The 27,575-nt window shown below is 40.7% G+C and overlaps 2 protein-coding genes across 2 annotated transcripts; one reads left to right on the forward strand and one right to left on the reverse strand.

The window, feature by feature from the left end:
* The first annotated feature begins 16,818 nt into the window (after positions 1 to 16,818).
* On the forward strand, positions 16,819 to 18,208 carry LOC128708590 (uncharacterized). The gene is made up of 3 exons (XM_053803569.1): positions 16,819 to 16,836; positions 16,902 to 17,218; positions 17,287 to 18,208. Exons 1-3 carry the CDS (start codon positions 16,819 to 16,821, stop codon positions 18,206 to 18,208), a joined length of 1,257 nt encoding a protein of 418 aa, XP_053659544.1.
* A 6,004-nt stretch (positions 18,209 to 24,212) lies between these two features.
* On the reverse strand, positions 24,213 to 25,887 carry LOC128718841 (uncharacterized). The gene is made up of 4 exons (XM_053812457.1): positions 25,864 to 25,887; positions 25,670 to 25,775; positions 25,354 to 25,567; positions 24,213 to 25,281 (listed from the first exon to the last, which is right to left on the reverse strand). Exons 1-4 carry the CDS (start codon positions 25,885 to 25,887, stop codon positions 24,213 to 24,215), a joined length of 1,413 nt encoding a protein of 470 aa, XP_053668432.1.
* Positions 25,888 to 27,575: the final 1,688 nt, after the last annotated feature.

A 27,575-nucleotide genomic window follows, 5' to 3' on the forward strand; every position in this document is an offset into this window, starting at 1 on the left:
TTGTTGCTGGAGATTTTCCATTTTTTCGGCTGGAGATTTAGAAACCCTTCAGGTTGTTGTCATGCTTGTTAACAAGCAGTTCTGGGATTTTTCCCGTACGTTTTCTTATCGCCGAGTCTGACAAATTTTATAATATACAGTAATATGAACTGGCTGAGATTTATTATGTAAAATTTAATAATTACTCGATACTGGCTTTCATTTCAGATAAATTTCGCATTAGAAAAATGAATATATCTGAACGTGAGATGGATAAGGTATTTGACAATTCAAATAGAACAAGAAGAACTTATATCACATGCAGCATTAAGAAGTCATGAATTTAAATTGCACCATGTATCATGCATAATGAGATAGCAATCAATCGAATCATTTGCATCTATATTGCCATTGTCAATAAAAAAAACTCAAAAGGAGCTTAAAAGAAGAATATTAAGATGTACACATCATCACACATTCTTAAGGAATGCAGATGCAAACATATTGAGTCATTAAGGTGTGTAACGGTCGAGGTCTATGCTTAACAAAATATCAATATATAAATCATAAGCTTTAATTTGGTACTTGGAATATTTGCTCAGTATTAGGAACGTCTTACTCAAATATTATTCAGAACAATAAGTTAGCTGAGACTACTAATCATTGTAACGTAAATTAAAGGAAGATTAGGCCTAGCATAAGTACAATATGTAGGAATATTAATTATTTCAAGAAAAACACAAAGATTTCCCTCTTTCAACCAATTTTTGACGCGTTCCAAAACAGAATCCAAGAATCGACAAGGCCGGTCGAAGCAATTTCTCGTCAAAAATGTTATCCAAAAATGTTGGGAATAGCAAAAACAACTCCTGGGAAAGGACAAAAGTCCAAGTTCAAATAAATTCAATGGAATGCCACTAGAATGAATGGATGGAAAAGGCAAAAGATATACAACAAAAAATACAATAAACGTACATATGGATAAACGAAACCGGAACTGATGAGTGTGAAAAATAGTAGGAGGGATAGGGAATGAAAAAGTGAATTCGAGATTCAAATGATTCGTCGCCAGGCTGAATAAAACACGCGAGTAAGATAGATTGGGATCCTTTAAGCCCAGTAGCACAAAGAAATAAAAAACCGAGGCAAATGATTTTACTGCACGATAGTTTTCCTTACGTTCGACAGAGGCACAACTTGACAGAATGGCGACCTATCAAAGAATGGCGTTTTATTAAAACGTTAGAGTTAGAAACCACTCGCAAAGATGTCAATTTTCAACCAAAACAGTGGTTTCTGACGAAATTTTACACTTTTTCAAAACCATCGACCACAATCACAATAATGATGCATCGTATTGAAAAGCGAAATCCCAAACGGTTCAATTAAAATCCCAATGCGAGTCCTTCTCGCAATTGTTTGACTTTGTATGAAGTTGGATCACAATCCCAGAAGGATGCATGAACTTCGGGGTTAGATCCGGCCAACCAAAAGCGATGCCAGAAGCTGCGATTCGTTAACAAAAGCCCCATTTTCACTCGGAACGTTGGCCATTTTGGAGGACCTTCAATCAACAAATCAACCGATCCTAAATGAGTGAAAGTAGTGAAGCGTAACGAGACGAGTCGCTCCTTCTAGCAGGCACTTGAAAAAGGATCACTCTTGCCAACAAGAAAAGCCTCTCTTGTAGTGGGTAGTGGGAGGCAAGTTGTGGGGCATCACTTCGAGGGGCAAGTTGGATGTGCTTTTGCGTGTTGCGCTGTTAATTAAAGTTTATTCAGATGTTTCGTTCCGTTTGCTCGTTTTTTTTGGTTGTTATTGTTGTTGTCAGTCTAAACCATTTGGCGAGTTATTTTGTGTGCTGTGGGCACAACAGTGTGGCTGTGTGCCACTGGGGATTCGTGACCAACTAGGACTAAGCGGAATCGGGGCAGAATCGGGGCTCCGAAAACTCGAAGGCTTTTTAGGACTGTTAAAATTTTGTTCAACGAATTGTTTGCAAGTGAGTTGAAATCCATTCGCATAAATTTAACGCCACTCTGATAAGGGTTGCCTCCTGGACCGGGGGTTTAATGGAAATGAAATTGATTGGACCGTTGGTTAACTGGGCAACGGGATCGTTAAATGAAACGACGGTTGATAAGTTTGATATTTTAGTTAAGCAGAGCTTGCTGATTGATAAAACCAATCGGTGATTGTGTTACGTGAGTCCAAACGAAGGTATTGTATTTTTCTTTTTCAATTGCGATGAACCATTGCACGGGCCCATTTATATCCGTTTGTTTTTAGTACATAAATGGTGCTGGATCATTCCACAGAATGATGAACGTGTGCGTGATAATACGATCAATCCAGATCAATGTCTGTTTTACATTTTATATTTCACAAACACACACATGCAAATGCTTTCAATGCACAACTGCAAACGTTCTTAAAGGCAAATCGATACTGAAACGGAACGTGCATCATCTCACCACAAAACGGAGGTTGAGCGTTAGTTAAGATAGCCACCGAGTACGGTGGCGTCTTCGAAGCGGAACCAATAAATTTCCTTCTCGAACATGGAATACTATGCGAAGCCAATTGAAGGTTGCGTTCCTCGGCAGAAGTGCTACGATATGTAACCTTTCATGCTGTTGGTTGGTTAAGAAAAATTGAAACCAATTTATACTGAGCCAACAACACGTGTGTAAATAAATGTTAACTTTCACATTTGAGGTTTGCCAAACGGGTTGGAAAGTGGAGCATTAGTTGTAAGCTTTATCGTCTTGGGAGTGTTATTGATTGAAAGTTTGGGAGTTTTAAAAGCTTGACAATCGAATGCATTGATTGGAATCATGCTATTGAATATTGATTATAAATCAATGATGTCTTTTTACCAGTTTGTTAATGAAGACAGTCGAAGATCAGCCGTGAGACAAAGATTTTTCACCTTAGAAATATTTTTGGAAGGCCAATAAATAATCAAAATGTCTGAAGAATCATTGCCGATAATTCATCCGATAATAGCCTTGCTCAATAGATTCAAATGCATCCTCCTGATACGCATGTCATACTTTTTTTTCGTCCTGAAAAAAGATCCAGTCTAATCAATCATTTATAGAAAGCGCTTAGCAGGATTGAGCTAAATGTGTCAACTTATCGATTGTCATAAGGTGGAAAAGAACATCCTTTAAGTAAAACTCAAATACGGATCATTTATCATTTTCTCCTCTACGAGCCCATGTTTGCCTAAATGTGAGTGCCTTACGAGGTTATCGTTGCAAAGCGAGAAAAAAGAAGCAGAGAAAAAGCAGGGCTCATAAAGTTTTTAATCCCACGCTGGATGGGTTGTGATGGCTGGTAGGTGATTAAGGAAGAAATGCTTTTAACGACAGGTTTTGCGAGTTGCCGGAGCGGTATACCGGCACATACAATATTCATATTCAGTGAGGTGCTTATGCGCAATTTGTTTTCGATGTATGTTTTGATTGTAGCACTCAATCATTTTGCTGCGTACTGGGCGGGGTGTGTTTTGGGAAACTTCTTGAGGATCATTAGTAAAAGCAGTATCGAAAACAACATTCAGGGAATTTGTTTTCTGATACATAACGTATGCAGAAGCATACGAATGACAAGCATATCGTCGCTTAAATGTTGTTGTTCCAACACTAAGCAATTTGCCGAAATTCAAAATTTTCGCATGTAATAATGATTAGTGTCATAATGAACCAGGCGCCTCCATCCATCCCACATTTTTTTATTAAAAATACACTTAGATATGTCTCACAAGTTGATTCCCGTAATATAGGCTAAAATTTTCAAGGAAACTTTATCAAAAAGTTGTGCTCTTTAAAAATATCACAGATAAACTAATGCTCCCCGCAATGCATTCGTAACATATTGACCCCGATTCTTTTGGTAGGAGTGTAGAAGTACAACAATAAATCAGCGACCACAAAACGTGCGGTTTGTCGTATCTATCGCACGAATTAGAACAGTGGCAAGACGCAAAACTAAAAGACAAATCACTTCAATAACCATTGTCAAACCGTACATCCTTAAACGAGCTTAACCGTACATTGATTTTCGATGCTTCCTGATGTTTGGTTGCAAAAGTGAAAATAAATGAATGCTGTTTAATGTTGTAAGGATGTTGGTGGAATAGAAAATGCATTATGGTTGGCAGAGAAAAGGAAAAACATACGCTTTTCCACTTACGAAGGAAAGTTTATGTAGCAGTTCAATAAACGATTAGGTCGAACGAGAAACTGATTCAAATTGAGGTTCATTTTATACATATTTCGTATACTTCCATAATTCTTTTGTATAATTTATAATTTTAATGGGTTCTCATTCCTATGTGACTAAATTATTTGAAAACTACAACAGGGTGCACTTCTACTGTTTCGAATATTTTCAATCGGCGCAAATCTGTCCAACATGTATGACCCAACCTCCCCAACAACTTTAAACCATATCCTACAGCTATTCTCTAGGCGGGGTTTCCCGCATTTGGCCAGCGAAACATAGCCAACAGAACTTTTGCCTGCCGGTCAAAAATGCCAGAACCGGTAAACCAATGGGTAAGCAGCGAGGGAGACGAACCGAAAAACCGTTTAATTAAATTTTAATTAATTAAAAATTTATCACTTTCTCATCATCGCTTCCCCTACTGGGTATGCCGTGAAGCATCGAACAAAATGTACGTTCTCGCGTACAAATTCGTCGATCGTCAGACTAAAAGGTCACGGAGATGACGCTCCGCTGTGGCTGGTGCTGGAGCTGAGGTTTTGGAAAATTGTCCTTACGCGAAATGAGAAGTTTTGTTGTCGAAATTTGGAACGGAACGGTTGTGTGCCGCGTGAGCTCCCTCGGTGCAGTGAAGCTAAAACCTGCCCTGGTGGTAAAAAGATGGATGAGCGAATGTTGGAGTTGGGCGATTGAAGGCGATGCTTCCGATTACAGAAAACAAAGGCACCCAATGACACACCGTACCGGAGGATAAATTGCTCTAGATTGTGGTAATGTGGTTTTTCTGCTTCACTTAACGCCGCTCCGAGATTGTTGGGAAACGAACAATCTCTACAATCGGAAGGATTTTACTTTTCCGGTCATAAGACGATGGCACAGTTCTCAGTATTCAGTTCAGCATGCAACATAAATTGTTTGATAATATTTGGCTACTAACTAGTAATATTTTTTTATAAATTACCAACTAAAACAAAACAACTAAACAGCAATGAGAAATATTATCTTTTAGCTTAAAACTGACTCAAACTATTTTTGTCAAACGTTCCCTATCAGCAATGTGGGCTTAAAGCCATGTGCAGGAAAATTAATCCCTTCCTAAAATGTTTTTCTTCATCGTGTCTCTTTTTATCGATTTCTTTTCCCTATTAAAATGGATTTCAGATTATTGGTTCAGCTCTCCTGCTACTGCTACGAGTTCGTTATTGTATTTAGTTCCCGAACAGAAACACCAGGGGTTTTGTCTGTTCACTCGAAATTTGCACGAAATTTTTCCTTCCGATGATGATTATCTTACGAAGGGGCGGATTTGTAGAAGTTTTTACATTTGTCTGTTCAAAGTTTCCTATTTTGTTTTAGCTGCTTGCTACATTTCTTCTCGCCCGGAAGGTACAAATGCGGAGATTGTCTTGCTGATGGAATTGATGAAATAGGATTAGTGGCGTAAAATGTTTTCCTATCGTTTGGTCCTGTAGGAATAAATTCAATGTTTAGCTGAGGAGCGGTTTTAACAGAAAAAAAAGACGGATTTAAAAGTATCTGCTTAAACTCAATATTTGTTGTTAGAAAATGTTGTTGTATAGAATAAAAAAGTATATAATTAAATATTTCATAAAAATCTTTTAACAATTGGTAAATTTAATCTACATTTTTTGGTGCCTTATAGAATGGAAAGCTGCATAAAAAATTAACTGAATTTTATGTTCTATCATATTTAATTACAGATATAAAAAAAACTTATAATAACTCATCGAACATGGTTAAGTGTTCATTCATTACACCTGCTGCTCTCAACGAACCGTCCGCGCTTATTTAATTCAACCCATTTTCTTTCCACCACTTCACTTCATCTTATTAATTACTTTCATGCCAAGGCCCAGATTTCAAGCCGACAGTTCACTTGATTGATTTCAAAGTAGATTAACACCCAATTCCTGTAAGGCTTTCCGTGCTGCCCGAAACATTGGAACGGGATGGAAAATCTGGGAAAGCTTCTACAAGAACTTTTGCCATAGCGCGTGAACTGCGCGGCCGTTTTCCACGGCGTTGCAGCTAGCTGGACGAAGTTTTCTATCATCAAACTTTTTAATGAATCAACAAGTCCATCGGTTGAGATTTTTCATCATCATCATTCCCGATCGTGCTTTCGGGAACATTCGCACTGAAGTCTCTCTCACTGGTTTACTTAATCATGCAACCCGAAACATTTGAGTCAAGTCGATCGAAACGATGCAAAATTCTGCATCGTAAATAATAGGAAACAAAGTCAAGCGAGTGGTACAGAACGTAATAAGCGAAGTTGCAAGTGTAAGCACTCTATAGTTAGGCCAATTAGCTAGGAAGCATCTTATAACTACAGAAGACTATATATTTACATAAAAGATCATCAGTAGGTATTACGCAACTAAAACAGTAGTAGTACGCGGCTGATATAATGAGCTAAAAGAGTAAAAAATGGGATTATCGCATGAAACTTGTAAAAAAATATAAGTTTCAACGTTTCTTTCCAGTAACAAACATAACACGAAAGCAAAATGAAAGTATAGGAAGTACTGAGATCTTTAATGGCTCACGAAGAAAGCGAAAGGGTATATTTAAAATAAAGTTCTGAAGTGAACTGGCAACATTTCGTTTTAGCTTTCGCCGGACGTATACCTCAAAACGAACGTTATTATCGTAACGATCGTAGTTCAGTGAACCATGCTCATCGGTGAATGAAACATTAAACCAGCCTATCGGAAGTATTTGAGGTACTTCTGCTGCAGAGTTCTGCTTTCGATTGATTTTTCCGCAAGGAAAAGGGTGGCTAAAAATAAATAATTTTTTTTCCGTATCAAAGCGAAATGTCCAGTTGTTGGGTCTAGCCATTTTGATTTTTTTTTGTTGGAAGGCAGAGGAAGCTTGAGTTAAAGAAGGAGAGCTAAGAGGGGAATATTATTTCGAAAAGGAAAAAAAACGAACATAAAGCGAGGAACGATTCCACCACATAACCAATGGCCGAGAATGGATCCGAGCTGGTGGTGTATCTAATGAGGCGAATATTTTTAATGATTTCCAACGAATTATTCCTTCCGATTTGTCGCCATCGTCACCATCGTCAGCGTGGCATGTGGTCGCAACGCCAACCAGCTCGTAAATAAAACTCGTTCGGTTTTGAGGGAAGAATGGTTTTGATGGCGCATTTTTTGTTGTTGTGATGTAATAATTGGAGCTTCGAACCCGTGCGGACTCGTTTTGGTTAGTGGTTAATGCACGCTAGAAGGCGTAGCGTTTTTATGGATGAACAATTTCTATGTGCTCTTCTTGGTAAGCAGAGGTACCTTACAACTTGTACCTGTTTGCGTGAGATTTTATCTTACCTTCGGTTATTACATGAAGGTGCGAGAGGCTGTTTATGCTTATGTTTATGCTGTATCGACTAGCAATAGATAAAGGAATGTAGTTCTAAATTTAGCAGCACACATTAATTTTCTTGCCCCTGGGTCACATTGCAGGTAAATATTGACGACATCTATTACGCCTAACTGAGTGGTAAAGAGAGCTAGAGAATGACCTATAACATATTGCCTATGGAAGGTAGGAAGAATGATCTCGGTTTTGATACCCTTTGTCACCCAAGAAATAGTACGATACCGGGTTTCCATATGGTAAAAATGTAGGTGACGTGGTGAAAATTCATCTACCGAATACTGCTGCTGATGTTGCAGGTTTGCTCCTCATCCCAACGAGAGCGTGATGAGAATTCTGATTGTGAATGTGTGTGTGTGTTCGGTGGGGAAAAGAATCGCTTTACCCTAAAGCGTAAGCACACAAAATCTGGTGTTGCCAGGTGTCAGCGGGATTCAGTAACAGGCAATCTTTGAGATTCGGTTGTTCCGCAAAAAAAACTGTACAAGCTCCAAAAAATTGGTTCAATTGTACCAGTGTGGGATGAGAGTGTGTAGATACTCACAAAATAGGAACATCCGCATTCCGGATAAAGGTACGCCAAAACCTCCAACCCATCCGACCCTTCGTGAGGTGAAACATTTTAACCACCCACAAAAAAAAAACAGACACACACACAATGGTGGATTGGTGCGGCTTTGTCCCGTACCGTTACTAAGGGATCTCTTGACTGCTTCTTAATATCATTCAATTTACAGGTTCAGGCACTGGTAACGAAGGATAACGAGTCAAGTATGTTGTATGTGAGCGTGTCTTAAAGAAGATTGCACTAGCTATACGGTAAGGACGTGAGATACGTGATTCTTGTTTGGTCTATGGATGGAAATACGTGCACCATAAGGTAGCGAACTTGCTTCCCTGCAGCGCAACGTCTTAGCATGGTTGTATGCGCGCGGTTACCGTCCTGTGGCCGGGGTATAGGATGAAATAATTCACCGTACCCGTGGTGGCCTCATGATGGGGCATGATTAGCCTCGCGTTGGGATGTTGAGACCAGGAGACTTGGTTTCTCTCCGTGTTGTTGGGTGACATGCAGCATACAGATATATTAACGTGCGCTAAAGCAGGGCGCAAAGACAGATACGTACGTTTGTTACCGTTCCCGGAAAGTAATTGTAGAGTGTTTTTGAAAGGTATTTTTATGTGTGCGTTTTTGTTACTATACAAATAAGAGTTGATGAAAATTGACAGCGGGTCTTGATAAGACAACATTAATTTCTTGGCAACTTATTGTAAAAGAAAGATTGATAATTTATAAAAAAATAAAACTGTTAATAATCTATATTTTATTAAACCACATCTTAATAGAGTAAACATTTGACAGCAAAAACAACAATAAACAATTTATGGAATAAATGAAAATAAGTAAATAATTCCATGAATAAACAAGCAGATACATGCATAACGAAATAAAAAACATGGATAAAATAACAAACAGCTGACCTGCAAAAGTAGCATTAGTGTTTTTTTACATTTAGTTTTTTAAGTTTCCTTGTCAATTTCCGTGGCTACCTTTGAGATTATGGATCTTGAGTAAAATTGCCACTAGTCCTGTCGGTCGTTGGTATGTAAGGTAAAATAATGAAGGCTCTTGTTTTGAAACACTGATGAAATTCCTACGCAATCAACACTCAAGTGGGCGTTCTCATCAGAATGTATATTCCAAGAAATAAAGCACACCAAACAGCACACGTTTGAGGAGCATTTTGTTTCATACTTCCAGAATACGTACATGCGCGTTTATGGGCAGGAGATTTCCTTCAAGGAAGAAAGGCAAAAAAAAACAAACGCGCATCCGACATAATTTTGTTTAACGTAAAAGAACGCTGCTTGTAAAGCTTGAATTCAAGCTACTTAGAATTGTCGTTGCGCAAGCACAGGGCTCAAAGAAGCTCAATTTACATACGCGGTCCCAAGGTGGTTCCATTTTCGATGCATAATGACGATCCTTCACAATCCAAAAAGCGGAAGGATATTGTTTGCCATTGTGTATGTGGGTGTGTACACATGTGCGGTGGCGATAATAATGTGGACGTGAATTCATCCTACGCACTAGGTAAAACTTGGACGACAAGAAACCGAGAGTTGTATTTGACAAACGTTAGTACTCAAAGCTTGGTCTGGTTAGGTGGATGGTGGAGGAATTTCTCTGGACGACCGCTTTGCATCACCGCAAGGCATTTGGTATACCGACGTGCCGTCTTGCAATCGGCAATCAATCAGCAAATCTTGGAAACCTCGTGGAGCAGTACGCACGCCACCGTCTTGGAATGTGCAGCAGAGTGTGCTCAATTAGCCGTTGGACCAAATTTTCTTCGGGTTTTAGGGCGAGAAATGTCTGTCAGACCAGTGGAATATATAGCATTAAGGCACCGTGGTTTGATGCGAATGGACAGAAAATTGTGCGGGTTCAATAAATAGATAGAAAAAGTTGGTGAGAATGTTTGTGCATTCTCCCACGATGAACCTATGAAGCAGTAAATATAGGAATGAAATATTTTTGCAGAGCTATTGGAATTTAAGAATATAAAGCCAATTCCCATAGTTCTTGATACGCCAAGGCACTTAACTCAAACGAACTATCGATTTGATCGTGGAATGTACAATCATCATAGCGAAAACCGCATCGTACCGGTTGTGAGAAGGACGCCCATCTAGGACGCCATCTAGTGGAAACAGCGCTCAACTAGCCGGCAATTCTCAAGGGGATGTTTCCTGAGCAGTGCCGGAGAAAGTTATGCTTCCCAGGCACGAATCGGAAACGATTTGATCTTCGATTGCACACGTGAAAGGTTTGGTCATGGGCATGCACCGATGCGAGGGTGTTAAACGTTGCAGTGTGTGGTCTTCCTACCGCAAGCTAGTGAATGCACAATTGCACGCGTGGCTATCAACAATCGACTGTTGATCACGTTCGCTGATGATGTTGTTCGAGTGTAATGTTGAAGATTTCGATACTACCCTGGTGACGACCCAACACACCCATAGGGTTCTACTCAATATGCGCCACAAAATGCAGCAAAAAGCGGTGATGGGGAATCGGCAAAGCAATTTTCTCGTTTTGAGCCACTAACACACGCATATACTCTTGCTCAGTTGATGTAAAGCTTTGCTGTTGGATATTTGTGCTGGCTGTCCAAGAGAGAGGGTGTCTGGATGAGTAGTACTGCTTTTAATGGTCGGTACGACATCTACGGTGGACGTGCGAGATAGTTCATGTTTGATAGTGAAGAGAAAATTGCAAATTAACAAATATTGTGTGGTTGTGTGTAGATTTCACTCGATGAGACCATTGCCGATGTGGGTTTCAGTAAAATAGAGAACATTTGAAATTGCTATTCTGTTAAAATTGACGAGGACGAGGAGTACAAAAGTAAATGTTTTTCAAAACTATATTCAATGAGGTAATTTATATTAAGGATCTCGTATAAGTCGATTCGAATCGATGTATAAGAAACAAAAAGCGACCACATTTTATATCTATTAAATAACCTTAATAATGACATGCGCATTATTTAGCTACTTTCCCCAAACTCCAGCGCTAATTGATGAACGATCGCGTTAAAAAGTCAAACTATGTATCACGTCATTGGGAATAAATTTCGCGAAATCTAACCACGAATCCTGTTGTGCAGCATACGACGGTGGTTCCACACAGCCGTCAAACTTTCGATGACTCGCCCACCGCACCGCAAGCGATAAGATCGATTTTGGTCGAACCGAACCTAATTAGCTAAAAGCAATCCGTTGTTTATGTCAATCGTAGTGGCCCAGCAATGCAACCCGGCATGGATTGGAATATCAGGAAAAATTATTCACGCGCAAAGTATGACCATAGTGTAGCGTGTGCCTCGAACAAAATGAGCAACGCTTTTCGGTGTTCGATCCGGTGTTCAATTTATGCCGAAAATTCCGAAACACACAGACTCAATTGGAGATTTGAGGTTCGAGGTTTGGGCCTAAAACCGGCGTTCGCCAAACAACAACGACTGCTCACTTGACTAACTTTCAAACGTCGGTTGAACCAAGTGCAGCCCGATCCCGGCCATGAGTAGTTTGTTTTAATTAAATAGAGTGAGTATTTTGCATCGAATTTATCACACTGCCCATGCAAACACACAAACACACACATTCGGGGTTGGAGCTTTCGGTGTGTTATAACGTGCAAATGTGGCGTGAGAAATGAACCGTAAAGAAACAGCTAAAGCGTGGCTATGATGATGGGTTATTTGATATTATCGTGGTAGCTTTGAGTATTGGTGTAGACCAAAACCTATAAAGCGTTATTGCTATTCAAAAAATAATTTTGACAACGAATGAAACAATTAATAGAAGTTTCGGTAGCTTTGGAACTTTTGATATTTGACAAGCGGGTAATACGCGGTTCTCTGGATGCCATAATGATTGTTTAACAATCTGTAAATGGAGTCACGGGCAGAGTTTCAATCATTGGGCGAGACAGACCATACTCGACAATTTCCACAGTTTGTATCTGCCTGATTTATTTATACGCTACAACTACGAGCGTAGCCTACTGGTTCATCTTCCTCTCATCGTCGCGGTTAAATAAACGTCATCAGCTTGCGTGTAATTAAAATGTTGCCATCGGTATGGAAGTTGCAAAAAAAAACAATATTTCAAATCGATTTTATTGTTTTTTCCTAAAGAGAAATGTTTATTTCACGCCAAGTGCTGGATGAATTTCAATTTTCTCCAAGTGGACAAACTTTTTACTGTGAATAGTTTTAGCGCATTTTCAATTGGTTTGTTGGGCATAGTGTAGTTGAGCAGGTATGTTCAACATAGAAACAAATACTATCCTTTCGTGCCAATCTGCTCTCTTCCTGTAGGTTGTTTATGCATATATTTAGGCAGCAATAAAAAAGCCTTCTGCCACAACAAAAAACAGTAAAAAGATCAGATGAACTATCCCAGTGCTGGGAAAATCCATACACAGGCAAAACTGACATTTATCCAACCCCGGTCCGAACGAAAAGGGTGTGTCGGATTTTGGTTTGTGGGCGTAGCAAATGCTAGCCCGCACTTAAATGTGTGTTTATGCTGGGAAAATTCTGTCATTTCAAACACGGTCCACATTACAGAAGTGGCAACAAAAACGGGCGAATTTAAACAAACCATGGATTGCATGTAGTGTGTACCCGAATGAAAACATATGCGAGGTATCAAAATAAATACAACAAAAACAAAGGACAATCTATTCACAATGCCAGCGTAAACAAATGGCAAAACTGCATTCGTCGTTTGTGGCATGCAAATTAGTAAGAAATGTTTTGAAGTTTTTTATTATCATTCTCTGCAGTAGCTTCCACTAGCCTCACCGTGCTTTGGTGTAATTTTTCGTGGGAAACGAATATATTCAAAACTAATATCATATAAAAAAACACATATTCACACACACGCATTTATTGACGGGGTTTTGGTCTGGTTGCGGTGGATTTGTTTGCATTTTGTGGGTTTGTGTGTGTAAATTTATCTAGCTGACTTCTGTCGGCCATACCGTTTACGTCCGCTTTACGTGGGTTTGTTTTTTAGATTGAGGTTGATAGCATGCCAGTAGGTGGTAAGGGTTTTTAGTTTTTAAAATACCTATCAATCAGACATACTTCGTAGAAACGTCGATGCCTTACGATTGACATGTACTGAAAAAACATGGAAAACTGTGATTGAAATAGTGAATTAAGAATATAAATCAAGTGATTTGGATTTGGGGCAGCCCGGTGGCATGATGGTAGCGGCGCCGGTCTTCAATCCCCTGTACGCAGGACTGGCTATCCAGCTCCGAGTAAATAAAGCCACAGAAAGCCACTCTTGAGGTTTCTGTGCCGATAAAGAAGAATAAGATTTTAGATTGAAATTGTAAAGCTAATGAAAAGAGACCGGACATTAATAGAAATCGTAATAAAAACAACAATGAAATGAGGAGCAACCTGATATGAGGAAAGAAATTGAAGTAAAAAGACTACGAGGCAAAGTATGTAAATGTAATGCTATAAGAACGGATATACCAATATGCACAATGCGAAATCAATTGTCATCTACACAGGAAGAAATTAACGCGTACTTTATCTATCTGTTAAACCCAAAACTCTCCACACACACGACACTTGTCGTGAACATCATAAATGTGGTGCGGAATTATGCTGACGCTCGGGCAAAAGCTTCTCCACTCGGCCGAATTCGATTGGATCGGAAGCCGTACATCATACATCGTTAAATGCCGAGTGGCATTTTCACTGGTGACCTGGCTCCGCGGCCAGAGCAATGCACACGTTACAATCCCATTTGCTGGCTAGGAGCTCTCTTCTTGTAAGGATCATCTTCCCACGCGCAACGAACGCTTGCAAAGGCCTCACGGTGTACGCCAGTCATTGCAAACGTCCGAAAGCGACCTGATGAAAACGTGCTGATGATGCTGTCCGAGCGCGCGTTAAGATGAGCCGCGAAAACCCAACGTTCACACACAACTCCTAAAGTTGCAAGTGAACAACGAACGCCTCGCTTGCAGGCTTCCGAAGCGACGACGGGCATTCGACTGGACTTCAAAAGAAGCCGTACAGGTTCTGTAATTATATTGCATGATTACTTAACAACATCTCAGCAGGAAAATTGCTAGCAAAGTAGCAAAAGCAGCAGCAAAAGCAAGGGCCCCTGCGGGATGATACGCGAGAGAGTGTTATGATGTAATCTTTGCAAGCTTTCTTCTGTTACAAAATGTTACAATTTCCGACAGCTTGTGTTTGAGCTAGGAAGGAAAACGGGACGATGATGTGCGCTTAGGACTGAAAATTAAACAACTGACCGAGCTTAAAATAGTATTGCACTGCGGGTTGAATTGGGATGGGTAGATGAAGAAGCAAATATTGTAGCTTTTTGCACAACATTTTGTACAGGATGCTAAGCACGCTTACAAATCAAACCAATATGAATAAGTTGCCATCGATTGGGTTCTAAAGCGTAAACAGCTAAAATGGACGGTCCGCATATAATCCACTTAAACCAACCAGCAACGATTAATAATTGTTGCAATAATTGGTAAAGTGGATTTACTGAGTTTTGTTCCATCATTCTGGTCACGGCGTTTCCTGTTCTATCTAAAGCCACCATGTTGTTTGCACTAACGTTAACCACAGCGTCATGTATTTATGTTCAATTAATTTATTCAAATTTTATATTAATTATTGCTGCACCGTAGTAAGTGGCACCACTGCACAGCAGTTCACAACAGAGCAGCCGATTTGAATTCTATAAAAATGTCCTTCGATCGTAGAGCTTTCCCGGGATAGTACCATGGATTTGCTTTGTAATTTAAACACATGCCAGCACACGTTGGAATAAAGCAGTGATGGTAATGTACATTGAATAAAAATCCAGTTCGGAATATCTGGACCTCTAGTATTTTTCAGCACAATTGATGTTTGATGCGTTAGTCCGTTGTACCGGGCACTGCTAAACCTGTGCGTCCAGCAGCATCGATGGAACAATGTCACTTACGCTGGTTTTGCGGGTTAAAAGAGCGATAATGGCAAGGTAATAATAACGCATAAATGAACTTAATTTGATTGAAATTGCATTGAATCGTTTCGGTACGGGCAGATACCGGCAGGAAGATGGGGAATGAGACAGAGGATCGATGCAATTTATCGCCACGATGAAACTGAAACACAATCGTAATTTTCACCGGCAAATCGTGATAGGGGAATTAATTTCGCGCTTAATAAAAGCCCGTCCACGGACATGCCGGTTCGCATGAGCGAATTCGTCTTCCGTTCCGGGTCATGACTTTGTGGCTACGCGATAAAATGGTGGGTTCACTTTTGATTAAACGGTTCAGAAGGGAAGGATTTCCGGTGTGTTGTTTGCCTGGCAAAAGTGAGAGAGGAGTTTCGAATTTTGAAGCAAGAATAAATTTGATGTTATGTGGTTTCATCACGAATTTTAACGCTACCTTCTCGCGATAACGATAGTTTCTGTTGAACAGAAGAATTGCGTTCATACAGGTAAAAGTTGTAGAAATTGACAATTTTTTGTACCCTCTTAGCTTGAACATAAAAATTCATTTTGAGGTTTGTTGGGAAAGAGGTAAAAAATCATGTATTATAGACAAAGGGTGTACCCTTTGAAACATGGAAAAAACCACCATTCCTATCGCTTCTATCTATCTCTATCTGTCTGGAACATTCCAGGTACTGGCCGCTTTTTTATGCGCAGAGGTAACTCGACCGAATAGTTTAAATGATGCTGTCATCGGTTGGCTAATCAGCAGTCTTGAAATGGATTTCGTGGTGACCGTTTTCGGAGCGTTATTGCTGATGTTCTATCGTTGTGCTGTGCTGCTCACAGTATGCTGCACTTAGTTCCAGTAACAGCAATGTTTATTTGGCGTTAAACATGGCGTTGCTCTTACGGTAAGTGATTATTATTAGATGATTGGGCAATGGGGAAGATAAAACTGACTTGTTTATGTATTACCTACAGTTTCAAGAACCAACAAAGTACTTAAGAATGTGGCAATCAAACGATGTTACCGTGAAGAAATAGATGACAGAACAGTCGTGCCATCGTAGAGACCAGAGAAACCATCGTAACATCGTTATTAAAAATGATGCATGTACAGTAATCAACGAATTATGTGATTGAATAAACCTACCACACAGAATATTGTGCAATGTTTTCTTCGTTTTATTTGCATTCAAGTAAATTTGTTTCGTAAAGATCATAACAGAGAGAATGGCTTATCTCATACAAAACCCGAGCATATTATTCTTTAAAAAGTAAAAAAAATCATTCACCGCCAAGTCAGTCGAAGAAGATTGGGGAAGTATCTGGGTCAGAGCAGGATTATCAAAAACGTTCTTTTTCTTGGCCTGATCAGGGTTGAGAACGCCGTGGTGACATGGCCAGGTCGCCAATCCGTTTCCAATCAAAACCGTTGTTCGCTGTAATTTCCATGCTTTGTACCATAAACGATGCATAGTCAATGCTCGATGCGATAGTACGAGCGTAATCAACAGTCTAACAAAAACAATTCACACCGTGTGTTGAGAACGAAAGCAATCAGAGATAGAAGAATCTTCAGTCTCTAGGGTACGGTCAGTGAGTCCACAACTAGAAGCTTTGCATCCGTAGTTTTTGGTGGATCAAATGGGTGCTTTAGGAGCGGTTGGTGTTGTAGCCAAAAGGTTGTATTATTAATACTAGGTGATTAAGGAATCGCTTCTTTTCAGATAGTGTTGGCCATCCTTGTACGGATGGCAGTGGGAAATACGATGGAGGTGCACGTAAAACAACCGAACGCCGAAGTGTACCATAGGCAGGACATGAAGCGGGGTGAATTTGACTACGGGTACCACGTGCAGTCGGTTAACAACCAATTCCAGCACAAGGTAAAGGGTCCGGATGATGTGACGTACGGTTGCTATGGTTATGTGGATCCCTCGAATCGTAAACATCTCGTGTACTACGTCGCGGATAGAATGGGCTATCGGATCATCTTCCCGAACCGTGCCACAAAGATCTTTACCGCGCGGCTTTCAGACAGTTTGTATGTGTTGTGTGTATTTTACGTTAGAAGACATAAATTTATTGATTGTCTATTATTGTACTGTCTAGAAACAAACTGGATGGTGCGGTTAAGGCCAAAGACTACGACGAAAAGGTTGTAGAATGGAATGATCTGTACATGCCCGAGTCGTGCTTCCGACTACATGAAATTTTGGAACCTGCTGCTAGCAATCAGTCACCAGTGCAACAAGTTTCTCCAGCTCAAGTTCCGGTGGCGTCCCAAGTACCAGTTCAGCCTCTGCCAACAGCAACAGTTCAAACAAGCGGACCAGAATTGCCAAAACCTACCCAATATACGGTTCCGACCACATCTCGTACTGTGGTTGATCAGACTGGAGGAAATGCTGGGGAGAATGATCGTTATGATGAGTACGGGCAACTACAACCTTCCTACGCCGGTACAGGCGGCATCTACGTACAGGGTAATCATGGACAGAGGCGACTTGATGAAAACTTCCTTGACCAAAGCCAGGCTGGGGTACAACAGCAGCGGCCGCCACAGCCAGCACAAACCTGGCAAGGCTCACTGCCGGACATCAACCCGGCAAACATAAACCTGGACCAGTTTAATGGACATGTATATCCCATTCACACTGTTGGCTACGAGGATCAGGCAGGAGGTGTACAGACAACGACAGGACAATTTTCTGCATCTCAGTACAACCTGAATATTACGCAGCTTCTCGCTCAGATTGAAGCGGTCAACTCTCAGGTTATCACGCTAAACATGCTGCTGGCGGGTATGGCGAATAATCCAACGGCCTACAGTAACGCCAATGAGAACAGTTGTCGGAGTGTTGTTCAACTGTTGAAGACCCAAAATCGCACACCTCAGCTTGTCTATGTACCGATCCTAATCCCTTACACCGAAGGTCAGTACAACATAAATCAACCGATCGCACCGGTCCGTCCGGAAGCCTACCGAGGTCAACAACATTCGAACGGAGGGTGTCACAACTGCCGGGGCTGATAAGACATCAGAAACAGTTGAGTCGGTAAGTGGTTGTGATAGCAGTTTTCGCCTGTTTGAAAACACGCCAGACAACATGGGTTAACATGGTCATGTGATTAATCCGTTCTGGCGTGAAAACCATGTTTAAAACAAGGACTAGAATGTGTATTTGCTTTTGAAAGTAAATGCAAAATAAGACGATTATTATTATACGAAGTATAAACAATAATTTGGAGATAATAAACATTAAGCGCAACAACGAAGAGTAAATGAATTTCTTGGTCTGATTCCTTTAACATCCTTTTGAAATGTTAAGCGGTCTATTAGCATAAACTCCAAGAGCAGGAGTCATTTTTTTGTTGTGTGTTAGACGTGCATAAACTTATTTTACGGCTCGTATTTCATATCTCGTTCACTAAACGCTATCTCCTTCGAAAGCTTACGCCTATATAAGCGTCCTCTAAATGACCACTATAATTCTACAGACACGTCTCAGATGCTGATTGAATGCAGCTGTTTGCGGTTACAAGGTTTCACTGGCTCGCGGTTGGATTTGCTGTTGACGGAGACTGTTCGAATAGTGTACTTCGTTTTAAGCAAAGTCCCTCCCTTCGACGACTGGCTGATGAATAATGAAGCTGGTCGATTGTTGCCAAATTTGACCACTATCGAAACATCACCCCAATAGGAACGCGGCATCTTGAAGGGTAGTGGACAGTGGTAGTGTGTAAACTAAACCGTAGTAAGTAAATAGTTTGGGAACAATTTAAGGGCAGTAAACCAGATTTACAAATATGCAATTGGTAGAAACAAATTCCCTTTTCTAAATAGAAATGTAAAATGCCTGTAATGTATCATCTGTGATGTATTTGCGCTGAATAATTAAAAGAGGAACAAACACCATCGTATACTTGAGATGCATTGGAAAGATACATTTGAATAAGACTTTCTTTTGGCAAAGTGGATTATAAATTACTTTTTCTACAATTTGGTTCGTAGTTTTGCAGTCTGCTGTAACCTTTAATGTTGTGATAAGAAATGTTTGTTTTCTTTTCTTTAACCTATCAAGTTTAGAGAAATGTCCTGCAGGATAAACAGCAGCTAAAACTCTACCCTGAATCAGTTTCGAATGAAAGGTGAGACAAATCCACTAAAACCTTTCGTAAAGTGAATATTTTACCGTCTGCCCTAGGGCCTGAACCTGGCAAGCCGGGATTCGACATCTGAACCCGTTCCGCACTGAAACCTAATCCTTGGTCAGTGTCGATTTAATCAAACGCCACGAGACCACGCGAAGAGACGGATTGATACTTCTCCGTCTGCCTTTCTCGATACCGCTACTGTGAAACATCATCCATGGTACGAAATGGATTTTTCATGTCCGGCGGCAGCGGCAACGGTGATACGATGACGACATTTTCCCAATAACGGTGCTAACGATAGATGCATGGATTGCGGAATGGTGCTTGATTACATCATATCGGTCACGTAAATTATTCAACAATTCCAAATTCGTCTGCACATCGGTATCGGTCTATGGATTCCGGAGCAGCTGAAAGTAACCGCAGCGTACTGTTTTAACACACTGGCGCACTGTTGCTATTTGCAATGAGAAAATTCGCAGCTTATCGGTTTCATTAGTGATTGATGCGATTGCAGAAATCGAAAATATCAGAAACGATTGCAAGGTTTTAATTATGGAGTAGGAAGGTAGCGTGTTGTGTGGAACCTTTTTCACGAAATTGTTATTTAAATGAAATGTTTTCAATGGAATGTAATTTCATGCTGTGTAAGGTCTTGGAAGCAAAATTATTCACATTTTTAGATTAAACTTATAGGTACAAAAAGTATGCTGCATTAATGTTAGCGATGTTTTTAAAATTTCTCAAATTGCTTGGCAATCATTGTTAAATGACTTGAGCTTTATACTCTCTAAACCTTTGTTTTTCTTGAACATACGACCAACTAGTTCGATTCTGAAAACAAACGATTTAAACTAACTTCCAACTTGCCAAGCATAGTTGACGCTTGATAATGAACCGACAATGACTGGTCTTTTATCGCTTTCTCATTCTCCAAGGCTCGAAAACACTCCCCGTCAACAGTATCCTCCAGATGCAGAGTCAGCTACAAATTGCTCAGCCAAAGTTTTGACCAGTACTCAAAAGTAGTTAAAACTTTCGACCAGTTCCAATGTGTCCCTGTTCTTCTCGAGGACAGGGCTAAAGCTCCCTTTTCATACAACACGAAAAAAGTTGATGAACCTTGAACCACACTGTGACGGTGATGATGATGACCAAGCTGAAAGTCCCCATCTAAAGAGCCGCCCTTTTATCGCCACTTTGTACTGTTTTTATTCCAGCTCGGCTTCTCATCCTCTGTTTCCCATTAGCCAATCGAAGGAAAAGTGCTGCCACCATTCGGACGTAGCGACAATTTGCATGTAGCGGGAAATGGTGGCGAATGGAAGGCTGTTTTTTGTATGGTGCTAAGAGTATGTTTAGTTTTGTCTATTTTTCTTGCTGTTACACTGCTATCATCATCTCCAGGAAGCTTTCTGTCTAACGAAGAAATGGTGCGCAGGTGAAAGGTACGGGGTTTGATTTAGCTTTTGGTGTAGGAAGTTAATGCTTTAGGATTTGCTTGGGAATAAACACACATGCGGAAACTTTTGCTTTTGGACTTAAGGTTTTGTTGAATCTCACACTGGCACCATCGTAGAAGAGAATTTTGTAAATGACATGATTGGTGGTTGAGAATTGAAAATTTTACCGGGAAAGTTTTTTTTCAATTCATTGCCGGATGGGGTCTAAAAGTTGGAGGGGAGAAATGGGGGATTGCCATAAAATAAGAATAACTATTGTTGGGTAAATTGGTGTTTCGAAAAGGATGATTAAGATTACTTATGTAAACATTGTAACAAATTTTTCACGTGTAATACAACATGTAATATTATATTCTCTCTAAGAATACTAGAATTTGAGTACAAATTTATTTTAATTGATTCGAATTTCGAAGTCTTAACGATGGTATTTTTGGATGCACACAATTCAAAATCATAACATGCACTGCTTCCAGTACATCAAAATAAAAAAGAAAAACAAGACTGATGTTTAAAAGAATCAAACACACGATTTAACAACATGTTACATGATTGCACAGAATTGCACAATCACCGTTTCCGATGAAATTTTAAACCGAAGTTAACCCATCAGTTCGTTTGAAGCCCAGAAACAAATGAGACAAATTGTACCTACAGCTACCTAAATAGATTCGCTGTGAAGGTGTTAGTTGCCAAATCGATGTACTAATCCTACGAACAGCGCACGCTTGCACAAATATAATTCATCGCTCACCGCCCCCGTTTTGTCGACATCATAAGCGAATATTAATGAGCAGAGTTTGTTCACGGTGGTTCCAACCCGCGTCAACCAAGGGAGGATAACAACCGCAAAAATCCCGCCACGATCGGGTGTGCGAAATTGTATGCTAATAAAATTTTAAACACTCCCCAAATGAATGTAAAATCCAAAAATCTTCGCATGGTAGCGTGCCGGCACAGGCAGGCAGACAGGTGATAATTAAAACACGATATAGAAAATCTACATTTCTTCATTATAATCCATTTTTGGGAGGTGTTTTGGGGTTTTGTGCACCACCGACCCCCGAGTGCTTGCACTGGAGATGTAGGTATGTTGAAGGGTAGTTTTAGAAAGTGTTCATCCTCTGCATTCCCGCTGTTCTCTACCTCTTTCGGTAGTGAGGCAAAATTCAAGTTTCACAAAACTTAATCCTCTTGCTTTCGTAAACGTGTGATACATTTGCATCCGAACCGCGTTTTGTCCGTGTTGCAGGGAAATGTCTTATTTTTCCAGCTGTCAGTGAACTCTTGGGCAGAAAATTGCTCCACAGTGCCGACGTCTTCGCTGTGTGGAAAAGCTTTCATCGTACGTGGTCGAGAGCATGGAAGCGAAGGGGTACACAGCTTGCCGCAATTCTCACCCAAGTTCTCCACTACATATAATCCAACTCAGAGGCACCAGCAACCTATTTACGGTAGCAGCCCAAGCGTACAGATGTTACTATTAAAAGTTTATTAAAAGATGTGAAAACTTTTCATTTATGTATGACGGAACGTGACGGGCATGTTCGCTTTTGAGAGCGAAGGGAATCCCCGGAAGAAAATTGCACACTGCATTCAGTGCAGCTGTGCCCCTTTTGCGTAAGCGGAAGATTGACTGTCCGATATGGAGTGCAAAGGAAACGAATACGTCATACTGCAAAGGGAGTGAAGGAGCTTGTGGTGCGGTTTACATGGAGTTTTTGTTGACTGCTTTTTTGGAGATACTTTAAAAAGCGTTACTGACAGAAAATTTGCAATGGTTTTGGGGAGTAAACGGCAGTAGTGGCAAACACATTCTTTGTTGCTTTCATTAAGGATTGTTTTAGAAAATTTTAGTAATTCCCATGTATATCCTGAATGTGAGCTTAGTTGTTGTGACTGTAGTTAGTGTATCCGATACCGGGTATGTGTTTGACATGTCTGATGATAAAGGATTTATCATGCAAAATAGATAATAATGCAACCCAATGAAGCTTGCACGAAGAATAAAGAATTTCGTTGTGGTGTGCTGTATCGCAACCACTTTAATAATCTCGCAACATTGGAACGGTCGTATTCATTCCTTCCAGGAAGATGTAGCAGGCTTTAAACAACCAAGTAGTGAAGAATATATTAAAATCTCACCCTGGACCTGGCGAGGATACATTTAGATGTCTCAACGTCTTTTCTCGGATAGAAAAGGAATCCTTTCGCTTCCACAGGCGGGCGGACTTCTTTAAGTGTGCGGTTCCGTGCAGGAAATCGGTGAATGTTGAGAACGCGATTCTATTTAAAAGTTTCCATTCAAGTTGCATCACTTGCACGATCGTTCCGTCCGGGTGCCAAATGGGTATGCTATTTGCAGACGAACCTTGCCGCAATTTTTCCACACCATCCCGTTGACAGGATCCCGAGTCCACTGTGCGTATCCGTCAATGGAAAAGTGCCGATGGTTTCGTACTCATTGGCGGCAAAGAATCCGACAAGAGAAAGTTTCCTGCTGCTTCGTTTCGTACCATGGTTAATCGTAATCATATTTTTTTCTTTGCATTAGCGCGAGGGTTGTGCGGTTATGTGTTAGAATAAAACAGACGCATAAAAAATCACGATGTAGAGCATGGTTAGCAAGAGGAAGGTTAGTGTGGTAAGGATTAAAGGAATGAGAATATTATTTTTATCCATTCAACTATAGGGCAACCATCCATCGTTGCGATGGTTTGTGGATTATGCCTGGAGGAGAGATAGATCCGACCGACTGCATCGTGCAAAGCAGAGAAAGATTGCTTGATTGTTTTATGGAACGAATCAATTTCGAAATTCCTTTATTGGAAAATCAAGCATGCTGATCTGTAGGAACAGTGGAGGTTTGATACGAACTGCTTAGCGATGTTGAAATTTATCGTATTTTATGTGTAATTGAGTTTTGAAAGTTATCCCCAGCTTGGAATGCTTGGTTTGAACGCTAAAGCTGTAGATGATTTTATTGATATTGTGTTAAACTGAAACATTAGAGCCATTAGGGTTTGGAGATTCAGTGTAGGATAGATTAATTTACTTGAATAATCAAATTTCTTACACAATTTGACTTTGTCTTACTTTTCATCAAAACCTAAAAAGGTTGAGAAGCATCAAAGAATCCAACATTTCTCACTACGATTTTTAATTACAATTATATTTTATTATGCTTTTAACATCACGATATTACAATTATTATGAACAACAATACAACATGTTCATTAACAACAGCTTGATAAATGTAAAATTTACGCATTATGAATCTACCTTCCATTAAGTATTGGCAAACAATATCGTAATGCGCCCAAAACCGAATAATTGAGGTAAAATAATCAACAGAGGGAGATATCTCCATAAAATGTCAACTCGTTTGAGCTCACACATTCCCTTTCTACCTAGCCTTTTCTATTTGCACTCACTACACGTCTTGGCGAATGCGTAACTCGCCGGGTTAACTGGTGGCTTCGTTCCACTGTTAATGCCAACGTCAAGGTAAGGCACCATGATGGGTACGTACACTAACAGCGGCACCGGCTGCTGGATGTTGAGCAGCTCCAGCACCCGGTCACAGGTGACGCTGGTGGAGGTATGGTTGCGGTCGGTTTCGATCAACATGTGGAGTGTATTGCTCACCTTCAGGACCATCTCGTTAAGCGATTGCATCTGTGCGAGCAGGTCCGCTGTGTTACGACCACTATCGTCACAGTTGCGATTGATCGGGAACACGAACCCGTTGAACTGTGCAATTGAATTGGGATATTTGGGACGCGGAGCAAATGGATCGTGGCCACAGTTGGATGGAGTAGGGGTGGGATGAGAATGGGGTTGATCTGGAACACGTATTATCGGTGGACTGGAGGTTGTAGTTACCGGAAGGTATGTAGTCCTTGGCGGAAAAGCAGTCTGCCTTAGGGCAGGGAAAGATTCCTGTTCTGATGTGTGACTTTCAATATGTGCACGAGGTGTTGTGGGAGTAGTTAAAGGTATGGGATGAGGTGTTGGAGATCGAAGACGATCATCGTGTGCATGATGGTTAGCTTCGTCGCCGGTCTGTTTATCTGCCGTACCATCGTTTGTTCCAGGTTTATTGTAATTGATGGAGATAGACCCATCAGAACTGGAGTAATTCGCTTGGGTTGATACCTCTACGACGGGAAGACTTGGTAGAATACCTGCTCCTGAAAAACTTCCACTTACGGAGTTGGTGTCCTGATTGTTGGTGCTGATTTCACTACCAGATGCTTCGTTATTTTCAACTCCAGGTCTTCGAGTTGTACCTTGTCCATTAGATCCTCTAATCAATGCACCTTGAGGATTCTTAACAAGATTCTGCACAGGACTGACCGTTGTCGGTGGTGGTGTAATACTAACAATCTCATTCAATCGTCGACAGGTTGAAGGAAGGTATAGATCGTTCCAAGCGACAACCTTCTCATCCAGCTTACGACCTTGAAGATCGGCATCTAGCCTATTACTATAAGATGCAGAGTTTCCTGAATTCTTATTCAGTTTATAAAAAGGTGAATCACGCGGAGTTTCAACTTACACACTGTTGGCTACACGATCGGTAAAAACTTTTGTCGGTTGATCCGGTGCCAGTAGCCGATAGCCCAACCGATCGGCGATGTAATAGACGAGGTGCTTTTCGCCATCGGGATCGATGTACCCGTAGCAACCGTACGTTACGTCATCCGGACCCTTGACCTTATGCTGAAACTGACTGTTTGTTCGCTCCACCTGATATCCGTAATTGAACTCATCTGTGCGTGAAGAGGAAAAAAATAGACGGCGGTGTGCACAATCAAAAGACGGCAATTAGGTAAGTGCTTGTTTTGTAAGCCTATTGTCTGGTGAGTAGTTACTTTTGCCAAAGCTCTGCTCGTGGTACACTTCGGCGTCCTTCTGTTTAAGCTCAATATTAAACGTATCATCGCTGGATACCGATACAGCGATCATTATTGCAAAGAGCTGTAAAGAAAATCGGCGACACCATCTTAGTTATTGATAGATCTGAGCTGCTTTTTTGCACAAAAATGCCGAAGAACGTGTCACTCACAATGGTTACACAGACTGGCCACATCTTTACACGCACATTAACACCTTCGATTGACCGTGAAAAGCAGTCGGCACTCCAACCGATCGGTTGCTTAACTCGTTGTGAATTAGATAAATATTTGAAAAGTGAACACTCCGCTACCTATTAACACCGAACAGATGGTGACGTATTACGCATCACATAGAAAGCAAATCTAAGCGTAAAGAGTGAGAGTACTCTCGGGTGTTTTTTCTTTCCCAATGATGAAGGTCGGACTATTCGTTTTGGTGATGCACGTTCAACGGTTTTGGATGTACTGGGATGAGTTGCTTGATTTGACGTTGATTTTAAAGCTTCCGGCGATCGGTGCTCGAAAGGGGGTATGTGATGAATCAATATTTACGCAATTTTTGGCATACTTGTGTCCCTTTCCTAGCGTGAAACGTGTTTCTAGCAGAGGGGACTATACTATTTGATCTTTTGGAGGGATTTTTGGACTCTTCACGTGTATTTGATGTTCTTGAGCCAGTTTGGATTGATCTAATTTCTGAACCGGATCTATGCGCAATGGCGCGTTCGAGTGCTTTGCGTGGTAGGGTAAACACAGACTGTCGAAGGACGAACTCTAAAGAATGTCGTCGGTTTGCATTGGACTGTTGATTTTGCAATTTAACTGTTGCATTTGTTGCGATTTCGGTTCCTGTTGACATTGCCGTTTATCAAGACCTATTTGCGGTAGTAACGGGGGGATACGGCAGTTTGAAGGTAGTATACACAATGCTTTATTTTCGTGAAAGCGAAGCAATCTTACAGATGTGATGAATTATCAATTAGGTGACATTTTTTATATTTCTTATTTAAAAATTAGCCTCAAGTAATATTACTCATGAAACAATTTTTTGTGACAAATATTTTACGCATAACCATCACAATAAGTTGTCAAATTTTGTTACAAACAGCCCTAGCTCCTTCTCAAATTCTTCCATCTTAGCACACGGAATGCGGAATGGAATGAAAAGCGTAACTGATTCATTCCTTGATTCGTCAATTGAATCACATTGCAGGGTTTTCATAAAAGATGTCGCATGATCACCAGCAAAAGGACGCCAACATTCATTGGTACGGCCACTTTGAGAGTCAGAGAGTGTCTCTATTGCTGGATTTGGCTGTAAACTCACAGGATGATCATTCGAGCTGTCACTTTGTAAACTAGAGAGTGTCTCTGTGACTGGTCTTATCTGAGAACTCTCCGGATTTTCATTAGAACTGTTACTTTGGAAACCAGAGAGTGGCTCTATGGCTGGATCATTCTCTGAGATCATAGGAAATGCGTCACTCTCGGAATGATCATAAGGCACAACGATAGATTTGACATCACTGGAAGCAGACTCCAAATTACTTCGGCTACCGTCAAACGACGATACAACCTGGTTGTTGAACGATGCAGCAGTATTCTGGGAATTGTCAGCGTCACCATGCAAACAAGCAACTGGGAATGGGAGTTCTTGCCATCGTTTCAAAACGGGGTTTGTACCAGGAGCTGGATAGATGGTGGTTGGTTGTCCAGGTAGGACGGTACGGTAACCAAACTGATCGGCAACGAAAAATATTTTATGTACGCCACCACCAGCAGGATGGGTAAATCCGTAACAGCCATACGTCACATTATCCGGACTCTTGTACTTATGCTGGAACTGATCGTTAACATTTCTCACTTGATAGCCATACCTAAA

The sequence above is a fragment of the Anopheles marshallii genome, chromosome 2 (assembly GCF_943734725.1).
Source record: "Anopheles marshallii chromosome 2, idAnoMarsDA_429_01, whole genome shotgun sequence".
NCBI classification, from domain to species: Eukaryota; Metazoa; Arthropoda; class Insecta; order Diptera; family Culicidae; genus Anopheles; species Anopheles marshallii.

Bases quoted from the DNA above. Each gene is read 5' to 3' on its own strand.
- LOC128708590 (XM_053803569.1), top strand. The intron at 17,219-17,286 runs GTATGTGTTGTG...TGTACTGTCTAG, and splicing joins GCGCGGCTTTCAGACAGTTT to AAACAAACTGGATGGTGCGG.
- LOC128718841 (XM_053812457.1), bottom strand. From the start codon at position 25,887: ATGTGGCCAGTCTGTGTAACCATT. The intron at 25,776-25,863 runs GTGAGTGACACG...TTTTCTTTACAG, and splicing joins GGCCAGTCTGTGTAACCATT to CTCTTTGCAATAATGATCGC. The intron at 25,568-25,669 runs GTAACTACTCAC...CTTCACGCACAG, and splicing joins CGAGCAGAGCTTTGGCAAAA to ATGAGTTCAATTACGGATAT.